We start from the raw sequence: 13,425 nt of genomic DNA, 5'->3' as shown, positions 1-13,425 counted from the left end.
TAGATTTATGTTCACAACTATAATCCAGGGCAGCAGCCCATATGTTGTTGGGTGGGGGGAGGGGGGGGGGGAGGGCACAGTCATTATGTACAGGCATCACACTGCTGGTGCCTGAGTTGTAACTTCCCAATCTGGGACTCTGGGCAACGGCTAATATGCCAGGCAGCCTTTGCTGTGGTGGGGTGGCACCCATGGGAAAGCCTCCGACTGATGTGAGTGCTGTACCAGGAAATGATCTGCAATGAAATGGATCAAACACAGCCTTTGCAAACATTGTGTCAAAATTCATTCCCCCACACCCACAACATTGGCACAGAGGATTGGTGCAGCTGGAGTTGCATCGTCCTACGCATCATCAGCTAAGAGGACACCTGCCAAGGTGCCCTTCTCAGAGGACAAAACAGGTCAACAGTCTACCGCTACCCACTGGTTAACATACCCACAGACTGCAGATCAAAGAAAAGAATGGTGCTCTTCCACCCAAGAAGTCAAGACAGGATACTCCTCACAGAAACTGAAGTCTCGCAGGGACAAGAAGGATAAATTGGAAGTTAAAGTAAACTCTACAGCTCTGCTCGATCCACCATCCCCACTCTCCCATGGTCAAGCCCATGAAGCCCATGAAGACCGATGAAGAACGGCTCATTCAGGTGGTGCAGCAAAGTAATTCATATTCCTATTTCCCCTTCACTGCTTTCTCAGATCCCATTCTGATGTTCCTTTAATGGAACTGTAATGGCTACCATTGTCAAATGGCTGAACTCTGTCAACAAATGGTACTCACTATGTCGTTGGCATGGCGCTTCGGAAGATACGGTTCTTTGAATCCCAATTCCCTACTATTAAAAATTACAAATCATACAATTCCCTACTATTAAAAATTACAAATCATACAATTCCCTACTATTAAAAATTACAAATCATACTGTACAAATTGGATTAACATCGGAAGGGCATCTGGAGAAGTCTGCACCCTCATTCAATCTGACACTTTCAACGAACAGGTGCCACTAACTGCTGCATTGGAAGCCTTGCCTATTCATGTCTTCCTGTCAGTCAGGGTAACAGTATGTAAATCTATCTACCCCGAGACAGATCTATACTACATTACGAGCTGGTGGAGCTATAACGGACTGTTGCCTCGCCCCTCCTCCTGCTTGGGGACTTCAGTGCTCATCATCCTCTGTGGAGCAGCCAAACCACACCTAGCAGAAGCCAAGCAATTGAGCATTTACTTTCAGAACTGAAAGTCTGCCTCTGTAACAATGGAACTATAACACATTTCAGTATGATCCATAGAACATACTCCACCATAGATATTACAACTGCAGTCTGAGCACGTTGCCCTTTGTGGTGTGCGTACTGTAAGACTAGATTTATGTTCACAACTATAATCCAGGGCAGCAGCCCATATGTTGTTGGGTGGGGGGAGGGGGGGGGGGGAGGGCACAGTCATTATGTACAGGCATCACACTGCTGGTGCCTGAGTTGTAACTTCCCAATCTGGGACTCTGGGCAACGGCTAATATGCCAGGCAGCCTTTGCTGTGGTGGGGTGGCACCCACGGGAAAGCCTCCGACTGATGTGAGTGCTGTACCAGGAAATGATCTGCAATGAAATGGATCAAACACAGCCTTTGCAAACATTGTGTCAAAATTCATTCCCCCACACCCACAACATTGGCACACACCATCAGATTATTTGACTTGTCGCTCTAACGAAGTTGGCGAGTGTCAGCAATATGTCTCGTGGTCTTATCGTGGCGTGTTTATCTTCTGCCGTTAGGTCAGACGATAGAAATGCCACTTGCACACTTATAGTAGCAGATTGATGGTGACCAACTTTAAACAGAACTTGATTAATTTTCACACACATTTATTAAAATAATAAAAAGCATAGACATTACGTAACTTGATTCTGGATGCTGTTTACAATTGACAATCTGAAGTTCCTTTGGTCTTGGTACGTTAATCTTATTCTCACATATCTCTGATACTTGACAAAGTGTCTATACATTTACCTTCATGGCTATGTACAGGAATATGATAATCTTATTAGGCGCAGACTGAAACTTGACTATAGACTGGTACAGACTGGTGCAGACAAATGCAGACTGACTAATCGAAGGTCTGTACACTCATTATAATACCTCGCACGTTCAGGTATCACTGCACGAGTGTGATCTGCGAGGAGAAAAGGTTCTACGTTAGCAGCAATCTCATTGGCTGCGTTACATATTAATACGCGGATCGGCAGAAACAGAATTTGGTCCGTCTCTAAGGCTGCGCCATTTCGTAGCGCGGAGACGGACGAGTGTTGCGCCTGCGCTGTTGTGCTTAGCGGGGCGCGCTCTAGTGGGAAAGTTGTGTACGCGCTGACTACACGGAACTATGTACACAACACTCTTAATGCAGTAGTCGATCCATAGCAACCTCTGTGACAGCGACCACTTTCCTATCACTCTCTTTTTCTCAATACATCGACCAGTGGAATATGCGCCTCGACAGTCACTTCAGAAAGCCAACTGACAAGCTTCCACCTCCAAAGCAACTTCTGAAACCAGTCAAGAGAAGAGTGTCTTAGGAGTGGTACAAGATGCTGTTGACATGATTATACACACTGGTGGGATGGCCGTCTGAAGAAATAGGTGCAGCTGTCAGAGCATTGCAGGTTAGTTGAAAACATAATCACCGTCCTTCTTCTGAACATTTAATAGCATTGAAGGCATGGCTTTTAATAAAGAACAGAAATCAGAAATGTTTGGAACAGTATGGTATCATCTGTGGGAACCCACACGCTATCGTCTCAAGTATTGACTAAACTCCACTGCATTTGTGGCCACCCATCATCCACAGTAGTTCCTGCCATCTCCCTCAATGCCAATATCTGTACTGATCCTGCAGTCATTGCTGAATGCTTCATGGCTTACTTCACCAAAGTGTCCACATGCAGTAACTGCCATGCTAATTTCCTGATTCTGAAACACCCACTGGAGCGAAATTCCTTAGCCTTCCTTACAGAAGGCTTTGAATTGTGCAGTGTTCTATTTAATGAATGGGAGTTCCACAGCACTTTAACAGTGTTGAGAGACGGGCCCTGACCCTTATAAAAATCGATAACCAAATGCTTAAACACTTTAGCAATGACAGCATACAACAGATTCTTCAGTTATCAATTGTATTTGGCAGGAAGAGTGTTTCCCTCTCAATGGCAGGAAGTGGAGTTTGCCTGCCAATGGTTGGAGGGTGTTATTATTTCTTTCCTGGAACTGGGTAAAGACACTCAAATTTTGACTAATTATTGATCATTTTCTCTAACAAAAGGGCTGTGCAAATTATTTGAAAGAATGGTTTCCCAATGTCTCTGTTGGTGCCCAGAAGCTAGGGAACATATATCACAATTTCAAAGTGGCCTTCAGGAGTTCCGCTCCATTATAGACATACTGATTCATCTGGAATCGGCAGTGTGTTATGCTTTTGCACATTGCCACCATCTGATCACCATGTTCTTTGACCTACAGAAGACGTACAATACAGTGTGGTGCCATCACATCTTGTCTACACTGTGTGAGGGGCTTCTGGGGCTGTTTACCCATTTCTCTCCAGAATTTCCTACCCCTCCAATGATTCAAGGCCTGCATAGGTTCAATTATCAGCGACCAATACTTACAGGAAAGTGGAGCTGTGCACAGATCAATTCTGAGCATAACCCTCTTCGATATTGCAAGTAGTTGTATCATGACTGATGTGGGACCCATAGCCTCATTATCACTTAAGGTGAACAACCATTGTCTGTCTTACAGCTCTCCATCATTGCAAACCACAATGTGTCAACTTCAGAGGACCATATAGAGTCATGGATATCAATTTTCACTTGTGAAAACTTCGGTCATGCACTTGTGTTGTCGTCTCAGGACTGTGCAACTGGACCAGAACTTTGTTGGTAACCAGTTGCTTGAAATCGCTAAAATTTTCAGGTCTTTTGTTTCACAATAAGATAACTAACACAGTTACCACATGTGCACCAGCTCAAGGCAAATTGCATTAGGGAGCTTAATATCCTCAGATACCTCAGCAGCACCTGCTGAGGCACAGACCACAAGACCATTTTCTGTGATTTTATAGAGCTTTTATTTAATCCCAATTGGACTATGGACATGTTTGCCTACAGGTCAGCTGTGCTGTCAGTACTGAACTTGTTAGGTCTGGTTCACCACAGTGGTGTGCCATTGGCATCTGGAGCCTTTTGTATGAGCCCTGTAGATAGCCCTTCTGAAAGTAGTTGGTGTCCCACCACTGAGGGTCAGATACCAGCAACTCTTGGTGAACTGTGTGGGCATAATGTTCAGATGTCTACCCATCTGTGTTACTCAACTCTGTTTCACAATAGTAGTTCAGACTGTTTACAAATTGCTCAAAAATGGGTAGACCAGCTGAGATACAATGGGGAACTCTGTTCAAGGGCCGCCAACTGCCCCTTTCTTATCCGTCTTTGTAAAGTTCCGTCTTGGCATTCCCTGTGGTATGTAACCAATCCTGTGATTCAAATGTACCTCTTTGCATCCCAAAGAAAAATGCTGATTGCACCGTTCTCAGATGCCTGTTGCTTTTGCTTCTCAGTGACTACCCAAATTTGACATACATCCACATGGATGGATTGAAAACTCCTCATCCAGCCATCCTGATTTAGGTTTTCCATGATTTCCTCAAATGGCTTAAGGCAAATGCTGGGATAATTCCTTTGAAAGGGCATAGCCAATTTACTTCCCCATGCTTCCTTAACCTGAGCTTGTGTCCAATATCTAATTGCCAACCTGTGGGAGGGATGATAAATACTAATTTTTCTTCCTACCTTTCTTTCTTTCTTTCTTTCTTTGCACATGCAAAGGAGCATGAGAAGTATTGTCAGCCAATTATATACAGTGTATACACTGCAGAGTTAGTCCCCATATTACAGGCTGTGTAGTACATGAAAACTCTTGCCCCAGAGGATTACCTGGTTTGTTGCAGCTCCATGAGCTGCTTACAAGGCACATCTTAGTGCTACCCCAAAAAGCTTTTGGTTGCTAACATCCAAGACCTCCACAACTCCAGATTGACAGTAACATTCATCTGGACACCAAACAATGTGGGTATATTAGGAAGTGAATTTGCTGACAAATTAACTGAAGAATCATCCAGAGGTGTCAAACTTGAACTTGGAGTTCCAGACACAGACTTACGATTGCAACTGCAACATCAAATTTTGAAAATGTGAGATATTGAATAGCAGGCTACCCTGACCATCACAAGGTGAGAGCTGTCAAGGGGACTACCAACATATGGTGTACTTTTCTTCTGGCTTCTTGGAAAGGTGCCATTACACTGTGCTGACTGCGTATCAGCCACACCAGACTTACCTATGAGTTCTTTTTGTGTCAAGAGGACTCTCCTCAATGCAGTTGTGGTACTCATCTTACAATTGTCCATATTCTCATTGAGTGTGCACTGTTGGCTCATCTGATATGATTAGTCAACCTATCTATGTTGCTCCTTCAGATACTTGAGAATGGGCAAGCAGCCACCAAGGTCAAACATTTCCAGTGGGAAAACGGATTTTATAGCAAACTTTACTACATCTACATGTTCAGGGTCAGGGACAGTCTGTTGCATGTGTACGTGTGTGAGAAAGAGATGGAAAGGGGAGGAGGGGGGAGAGTCTCTCTCACTGCAGTGTATGCCCGAGTGGTGTCACTGCACTGTTGTGCATTTTTGTACCTTTACAGTTTCTTGACTACTGTGGCATATTCTCCATTTCCCATTAGCCTATCCTGTCTATATACATTTAGATTTACACAAAAAATGCCACATTTGTCAATTTCTCTTTTTACCAGCTGACTGTACCTAGTATTACAAGCTACTGCTTTTTAAGATTGCTTTTAAACTCTGGGGAATTTGTTGCAAAATGATTTGGTATTTGATCACTAGGATTTTAATTATTCCATCTATGTTGACCGTTTCTGTAAGTCTTACACTAATGCTAGGTCTCTTAGACCTGTCATTATCTGGATTGGATTGAGAGACACCTAATCAAAAAATCCTTCATGTGCACTCCACACAGAGGCAACTACCTAGGTGGCAGCCTCCGATGTATAGTGCACTGCTGACCTATTTATGGGACCCCTACCATTTTCATCCCTTTGGCCATGAGACCAAGAAACCACAACTAGCTTATTACAAAACCTTTGAAGTCAGTGGTTGAAGCTTCCTACTTAGTTCAGAACCAGAGGGGGTCAGTCAGTTCTGGAGACAATACTGTGGATTGAGAGCTTCATTGAAATTGTGAGCAAAGCTGTTTTCAGTACTCTCTGCCAGTTGGTGGACTGATCAAAGTATGATCCTGAATCCCAGATGACAAGCATCACTTGCTCAGGCTTTTGCCACTGTCTGCAGTTGGATGGATCTGAGGCATACACACAGAGTGCACAAGGTGACTTTTCTATCCCTTGTTGCCAAATTTTCCTGATTGAAATTCGCCATATGTTTGAACTGGGGATAGATGTAATATCCAAACTGATCACTGCCCCCACCCCCCCACCCCCCACCCTCCCTCCCTGTCCCCTTCCTCTTCCACCTGCACCAGGCCCCTATACCTACCACTGGCATGCCATTCATAGTGTAGTGGACAATTGGTGATAGATCCTGTATTTCCTGTAGAGGACGGTGCTTTACAGGAGAGGACAGTTCAAGAGGTAACTTTGGTAACGATATTATTTTAATTTCATGATCTCTGTTACACTTCGAGGATTGTAAAGTTGTTTAAAATCCAAAGCCACAACATCCACAAAAGTGTTCTGTGTAAATAATGGATAGAATTTACAGGTTCCTTAAAAATAAATTTGTTTCTTAGACTTTTGATAAGGTTATGCTCACAGAGATTCAGTTTGTCAGACTCAAAATAATTAAAATCATGTATACCAACAAAGCACATCTCCTGCTTCAGACAACTAACAATGCAGCTACTAAGTCTTAAGCTGAACTACCATCTCTGTTTGCCTTCTATACATCATTACTCAGTATTGTATTAATACTTGTCAATTCCTTGCAGATGACTGTGAGAATGAGGATTTGTCAGAAGAGGAAGTTGATGAAATGTAAGTTCTATGTACTTCAAGCTTTTTTATCTTATATCTCATTAGTTAATAAGTTCAAGAAACCTGTGTTTTAAACTGTCCTTGCTATAGCTCAATATTGTTTGTTGTTACAGCAGCAGTAGCATTTTGCTTATCATATTTGTGTCACTATCTGTAATAATTGTAAGAACGTGCGGATTTCTTGACTAAAGATGAAAGTTTCCCATTTTTCACAAAGACTTGAAGACCACCTTCAAAAACTAAGTAACTGATATTCTGGATACCACCTGATCAATACCTAGAACACAGAATTTGAAAATAACTAAAGTTCATTTTTAGCCGAACTCATAGGAGTCAATGTTTGATTAAAAACAACTGTCACTTCTGTAATCCTCCTGGCCTCAATCTCCACTGACTCACTGTTTGAACACTCTCTGCCCAATAACTTCCCCATCCTCCACCCTGTCACCCCCCCCCCCCCCCTCATCCCCCCATCCCATCCCTCTCAGTCCATGCATCAACATTGTAGTCTTCGCACGCCATACCTCACTGGCTCCAGCACCCACATGCTGCATTCCTAGCCCATACTCCTGCCACCCCTCCCTCATTTCTAACCTGATCTCCTTACATGTGTGCCTGTCGATGAGTCAATGTTCCTGTTGTACGATGGATGTTCTCCCTTACATCTAAATTATTTAATTAAAAACAGTTATTTATCATTTATGCTATCAGTCACTTTAGGTTGTAATAACATTAATGTTCAGTGTTACTATAACCTGGTGTTATTGTAATCAAAGTGATTAGTAACATAATTAATAAATAACAAGTGCAGAAAATGAACGAATCATATAGTTTCTCAAAAATCTTTTTTCCAAACTTTTCATTTTTTTTATTGTCTTGATGCAGTAATATGTGGAAGCTTTAATAAAGTGTGGCATGAGGGGTCAAAACACATCGTTATACCATGGCTGCAAAGTTTTGCTATGAGCTGTGGACACTAAATATGTCAAAATGATTTACTAGGGTATGTGGTACAGCCACCAGTTGCAGATCACTTGCAAATAAGAATATACACATGATAAAAAAGACAAAAATGCTAGTACATGAAACCACACATTTTTATTGATGGTAAATACTTTCCTCTTGTTGATTAACCATGTTTCTCTTTATTTAGAAAGACAGAAATGTTAGCAACTGAGTTTGTAGTCAAGAGACGCAGCTATTCCAATGAACTATAGAAATAAATGCAGTTCTTTCAAATTTAATCTCTTGATTAAGGAGAAGAGGTTAATGGTAAGAAAAAGCATTTCTTTTCATACTTTTTTAAAGAAAAAGAGAATAGGTTGTCAATTTTTTCTGTGCACACAGCATATTCTTTTCTCACAGCACAGAGCCAGTAAGTGTGTAGCAGATGGTAGCTGTCCTACTTCTCCCATCCTATTATGACAGGAGTATGGGAAAAGACAAAAGAGCACACATTGTTTCAACTGTAATCTACAATGAATCTATTTCTGTTGTAAATGCATGTTTTAAGTGAGTGCAGATCCTCTGTTTCCCATTAATCATTTTAAGCTGTTTGATAGAATTTATCTGTATACTATTTGCCGGGTTAATTGATGCCCAATCAACATTGGAAATAACTGCCACCATTCTTTTGTAACAAGTTATTCTTTTAGTTCCTCGGTATTTATTTAAAAATAAGTATGCTTAATACTTAACTGTGAAACCGTTCTCCCATGCAATACCACTCAATACCACTTTAAGTGAAACTGAATCTACACATGTACTGCAGTACAATATTTGTACTAAATAACAATGTTACTTCAATGATTGGTTACAATTACTGAAAGTATCTCAACAGAAATAAAAATCAGTCATCAGCTGCACAAGAAAACATGGTTTCAGCAGTTTAAACTGTCATCTTCAGAAGTGAAATAAGCTCATATGCACAACATCAAAATAAGAGTGGGATGGCAGTGTCCTACAAAGTATTGAAAGAAAATACATGTATAAATCAGTATATTAAAAACAAATGTGCAAAGATTGAACTGAAGTAGTAAAACGGGTCTGCTAAAATGAATGTAAAGGAGTTAACCTTGAGAATCACAACATACCTATGCTGCAGAATTAATAAAATAGTGACGTCATTAAAATATGATATGTGCAATGAGTAGTAAAACAATGAACTGTCAAATCACGGATTGTGTGTAGTATGTGCAAAGGAAACCAACCAAATAATGGTGATATGAGCAGCATTGAACAAGCATATATACAAAATGGGAGCACTGGTGTGCATATAAACTGTAATGAAGTCTAAAACAGTTGAAGTTCAAGTATGTGTTAAAGCTTATAAAACTATATAAGATCATTAACAAAAGCATTTAAAATGCCTTATCGTGTCAATACATTGTTGATTAAGTGTTGCGTATTCACAAATGTATAACAATATGTTGTATAAGTGTAGAGTGGACACTTAGCAGTTGCATAACCAGTGTTGAAAATGTAGCTGTGCTTCATCTCACTTACACAGTGAATGGTTACCTTTGCTTCTTGCAGTGTTTGCTTTCACAGAGCAGTGCACAGATTAAAAATGGAGTTATAAAAAGTGACAGTAATGTACTGACTGACCAACTCAGCTGCTCGATGTTGGCATTTATATATTTCTACTCATGTTTTTAGAAGCCTCTCCTCCATGAGAAATCTTCTAACATCTTACAACTATAATATTATATCTTCAACAGCTTTTATATCTTTTGCTAGTTAGATAGTGAAACAACAAACTAAAAGACATTGGAAAAGATTGTGTTTTTCTTAGTACAGCACGTTTTCACCGAATACAGTACAATTTCAGTTTATAGACAATTGGCATAAGATGCTTGATGGCCTCTGTGAGCCAAAATTCTAAAGACGCTCATAGTTGGTAAAGGATGGTGGTAGGTTGATGCTTGCTAGTGTAAATCCAAATGGACGGGCATGTGGTACATGGAAGACCCTAGAGACCCATCCTCCATCTATTGAACTCATGGTTCCAAAACCAGTAGAAAACTGTTCTTTTTCTTGTGATTTTTGTCTTGTGGCCATTAGGCCATGGTCCAAGGCATATATGATGTGCCTAACATTTTGTCTTCCAGTGATGAAGACATCATCAGAGGCTACAGAGACTCAGAAAACAGTACAGGCTTAAAGAAGCTCCACAAATCAAACTGTTTTATGTGTCTATGCAATGGTCAGACTGAGATGCCCTCAGACTGCTGAGATCACTGAGTCACACCAGCATATGTTGTGGAGCTTGCAGTGGAGAATAATTGGTACTGTTATTTAGCGCTAAGGCTCACCAGCTCCTTCTCTTGGCCTTGAAGGCCCAGTGGATTTTCACTGGCTGCTGTGTCAATCTTTGCCTGCGGATGCAGTATGGAGGGACATGTGGTCAGCATGCCACTTTGCCAGGTGTTTTGCCAACTTTCCAGACCATAGAGCTGCTGTTTCTCATTCAAGTAGCTCCTCAGTTGGTATCACTAGGCTGAGTGCACTTCTTACTAGACGTCTCAACCAGGAAAAATCCTGGGCAGCTCACAGCTTATCTAATTTCAGTCCTTCTTTTCTAGTAAAGTTGTTTCTGTGCTTTTGAATTTCTATGGCCTCTCTGTACACCCGAGCATAGTTATGATTCCAGCATCTTGATAAAACGAAATTGTCAGAGAAATAAATTTGGTGGTTTCTTGATACCAGTGCATGATCTGCTTCTGCTGATTGATCTCTGTTTCACAGATGACAATTACTCTTCTCTTTCTTAAGTTGGAGGTTACTGCTTCTTTTTGCAGTTTCTATGTACACTTGACCATATGTGCAAAGGATTTTATGTACTCCTGCTATGACAGGCAGTGAGCATATGGTCTGTGCATTGCTCAAATTTTCTGCACCTGCACTGTGTCAGTGTCTGTCTTTTTGGTACGCTGCTTATGCAACTTGTAACTGTTTTTACAAGTGAGAAGAATACTTTCCCAGTAGTTGGCTCTTTTTCACTAGCAGCTCCATATCTTTTACAGTGCAGTGCCTTATTTATCCGAGTAGCCATTTCTTCTGTAAGCAGTCCAACATGTAGGCCTTACTTTGGTTCCAAGATTTTTTTACCCCAGGCAATTAATTTTTTGATCACTCTTCTTTTTTTGCAAGGGACAGTGGCTGGAATTTCTGTGAATGTATCTTCCCATGTGTGTGGGGTTCCTGTAGATTTTGTATCCTAAAGTTCCTATGTGTTTTCTAAGTAGTTGTATATCCAAAAATGAAATTTGACCTTCTTTCTCCTTTTTTTCCCGCCAAAGTGAAGAGCATATTATAAATAATATCACACAGAAAATTTAGAAATTGTGATGGTTCTTGTTCTTTCTGAGAACATGCAGTGAAACTGGCTCCAGTCTGCTGAAACCAACGTGAGGGTTTCTCCTTTGCCATCTGAAGGACTGCTTTTTCAAATTTTGACCATATACAAATTCTCTGCAATTGTGCTGAGTGGGTATCCCATAGCCACTCTGTCAGATTGACCATAGCATTTGTTGTCCTGTTCAAAGTAAATTAATGTGAGATAATGTTTAAAGAGATCGGCTATACCTTTAGCAGAAGTCCTTTCCAACTGTGACATTCTTATTAAGAGGAACCAAGTAAAAAATGATACAACATCAACACTTACCCATAATACCTCTTGGACTCAACATGAAAGATTTTAATTGTTTGATAAAATGACCAAAATCTTTAATATAAGTATCAGTATTTCTATAAATAGCTGTAGGGGAGTGGCAAAGCATTTGGTTATCCCATAGTTTGGACAGTCAATATTGCTGACAGTAGGTCTCAGTGGAATGCCAGGTTTGTCAATCTCTGTGGTAATTCCTTTCATTTGGTAAAACCTTTTTGTGATTGGGAGAAATAAGAGGAAACTTCTTTATTATGCTAAGAACAGAAGTTACAGCTTCTCCTTTAAGCTGTTTGTATCTTCCTGCTTCTAATATGTTCTGAATTTTACTGTAGTATTGCCCTTACCTGACGGAGTAATTTGAATGCCCTTAGCAAAATGTAAATGTCGAGAGAATTTTCATTTAACTTTTAGTAAGATACTACTAAGTGGTTTGCTTCTAAGCAGTATTCTGGCTTGTTCCACATGTAATTCAACTACAGGATGTTTAAATTTAAAAAAAAGCCAGATTCAATCTTCAATATTGATAACAGTGCCTTCTACTGGCATTCTAGAAGGTGCAATTACATAATTTCATCCTTTGGCAGTATGAGCCATATCTGCAGACTATTGAATTTTTCCTTCCATCTATTAGCGGACACCACACAATCTACTTCTATGGTTTGTAACATTAAACTATCCAATTTATCACAAATATTATGACAGAACTTATTACTGAAGAATGTTGCAGCTCCATTAGCTTAGAGTTCACAGAATCACATGTGATAGATGCATTCTCAGAGCAGCACTGACTCTTTGTGATCATAGACATCATGCACAGTTGCTGAAGTGAAGTTTCTCTTCCCCTCAGAAAATTCAGTGTTGTTGAGGTCTCTCTGCACCACAGCAGAAAGGTGACAGAGCTAAATAAAAGAGATTTCTTGTGAAACTAGGGAACCATGAAACTCATTTCTCCAATATCTTTTACCAAGATCCAATCATTATTATGTGAGAATTTATAGCAAGGCCATAGAAATTCGAAAGGACAAAAAACGTTTAACAGAAAAGAAGATGGGCTGAAATTAGACAAGTGCTAAATAATGCAAACAATGCCAACTCTTCCCCCTTACAAGCTCCACAACATGGGATGGTGTGACTCAGCACCCTCAGGCAATGGCCTGATAATGTCACTATCTCATCATTGAGGGGATATGTATAAATAGTTTGATTTACTGAGCTTTCTCAGTCTTTATAACTCTGATTATGGCTTCAGCATTGGAGCACAAAATTTTTTGTGTGCTCTTTTTCCAATTCCACTTTCATTCTCAATGATGAAGTTGAGATGCACCAAGCATTGTATCAATTTACTATCATGGTACAATAGGGGCACTATGAATATATTGTCAGAGTATCCTGATTATCTATTACGTTTTAAGACTGCATAATTGAGCAGTTTATTTTCAAAATCTTGCAATGCTAAATTAGCCATCAGTTACAAAAAGAAACTACTAATCATGAAATCATCTCTCTCTCTCTCTCTTCAAAATTCTGGTTCTTAAGTAAATAATAAGTGGAGCTTTGCCCATGTTTATGATACTATTCCCAACTCAGGTTTGCAGTTAATGAATGATAAAGAGTGAGCATT

General features: G+C 40.3%; 1 protein-coding gene across 1 annotated transcript in view; it reads left to right on the top strand.

Annotated features, from left to right (window-relative positions):
- Positions 1–13,425, top strand: part of LOC124799883 — a 190,904-nt gene that overhangs the window by 131,073 nt on the left and 46,406 nt on the right. Inside the window, exon 9 of the mRNA XM_047262953.1 lies at positions 7,087–7,132. Coding sequence (XP_047118909.1) covers positions 7,087–7,132 — 46 coding nt within the window. The remainder of the gene's footprint in view (positions 1–7,086; positions 7,133–13,425) is intronic.

Source organism: Schistocerca piceifrons, chromosome 1 (assembly GCF_021461385.2).
Source record: "Schistocerca piceifrons isolate TAMUIC-IGC-003096 chromosome 1, iqSchPice1.1, whole genome shotgun sequence".
NCBI classification, from domain to species: domain Eukaryota; kingdom Metazoa; phylum Arthropoda; class Insecta; order Orthoptera; family Acrididae; genus Schistocerca; species Schistocerca piceifrons.
This window is presented reverse-complemented; position numbering and strand designations above follow the sequence as displayed.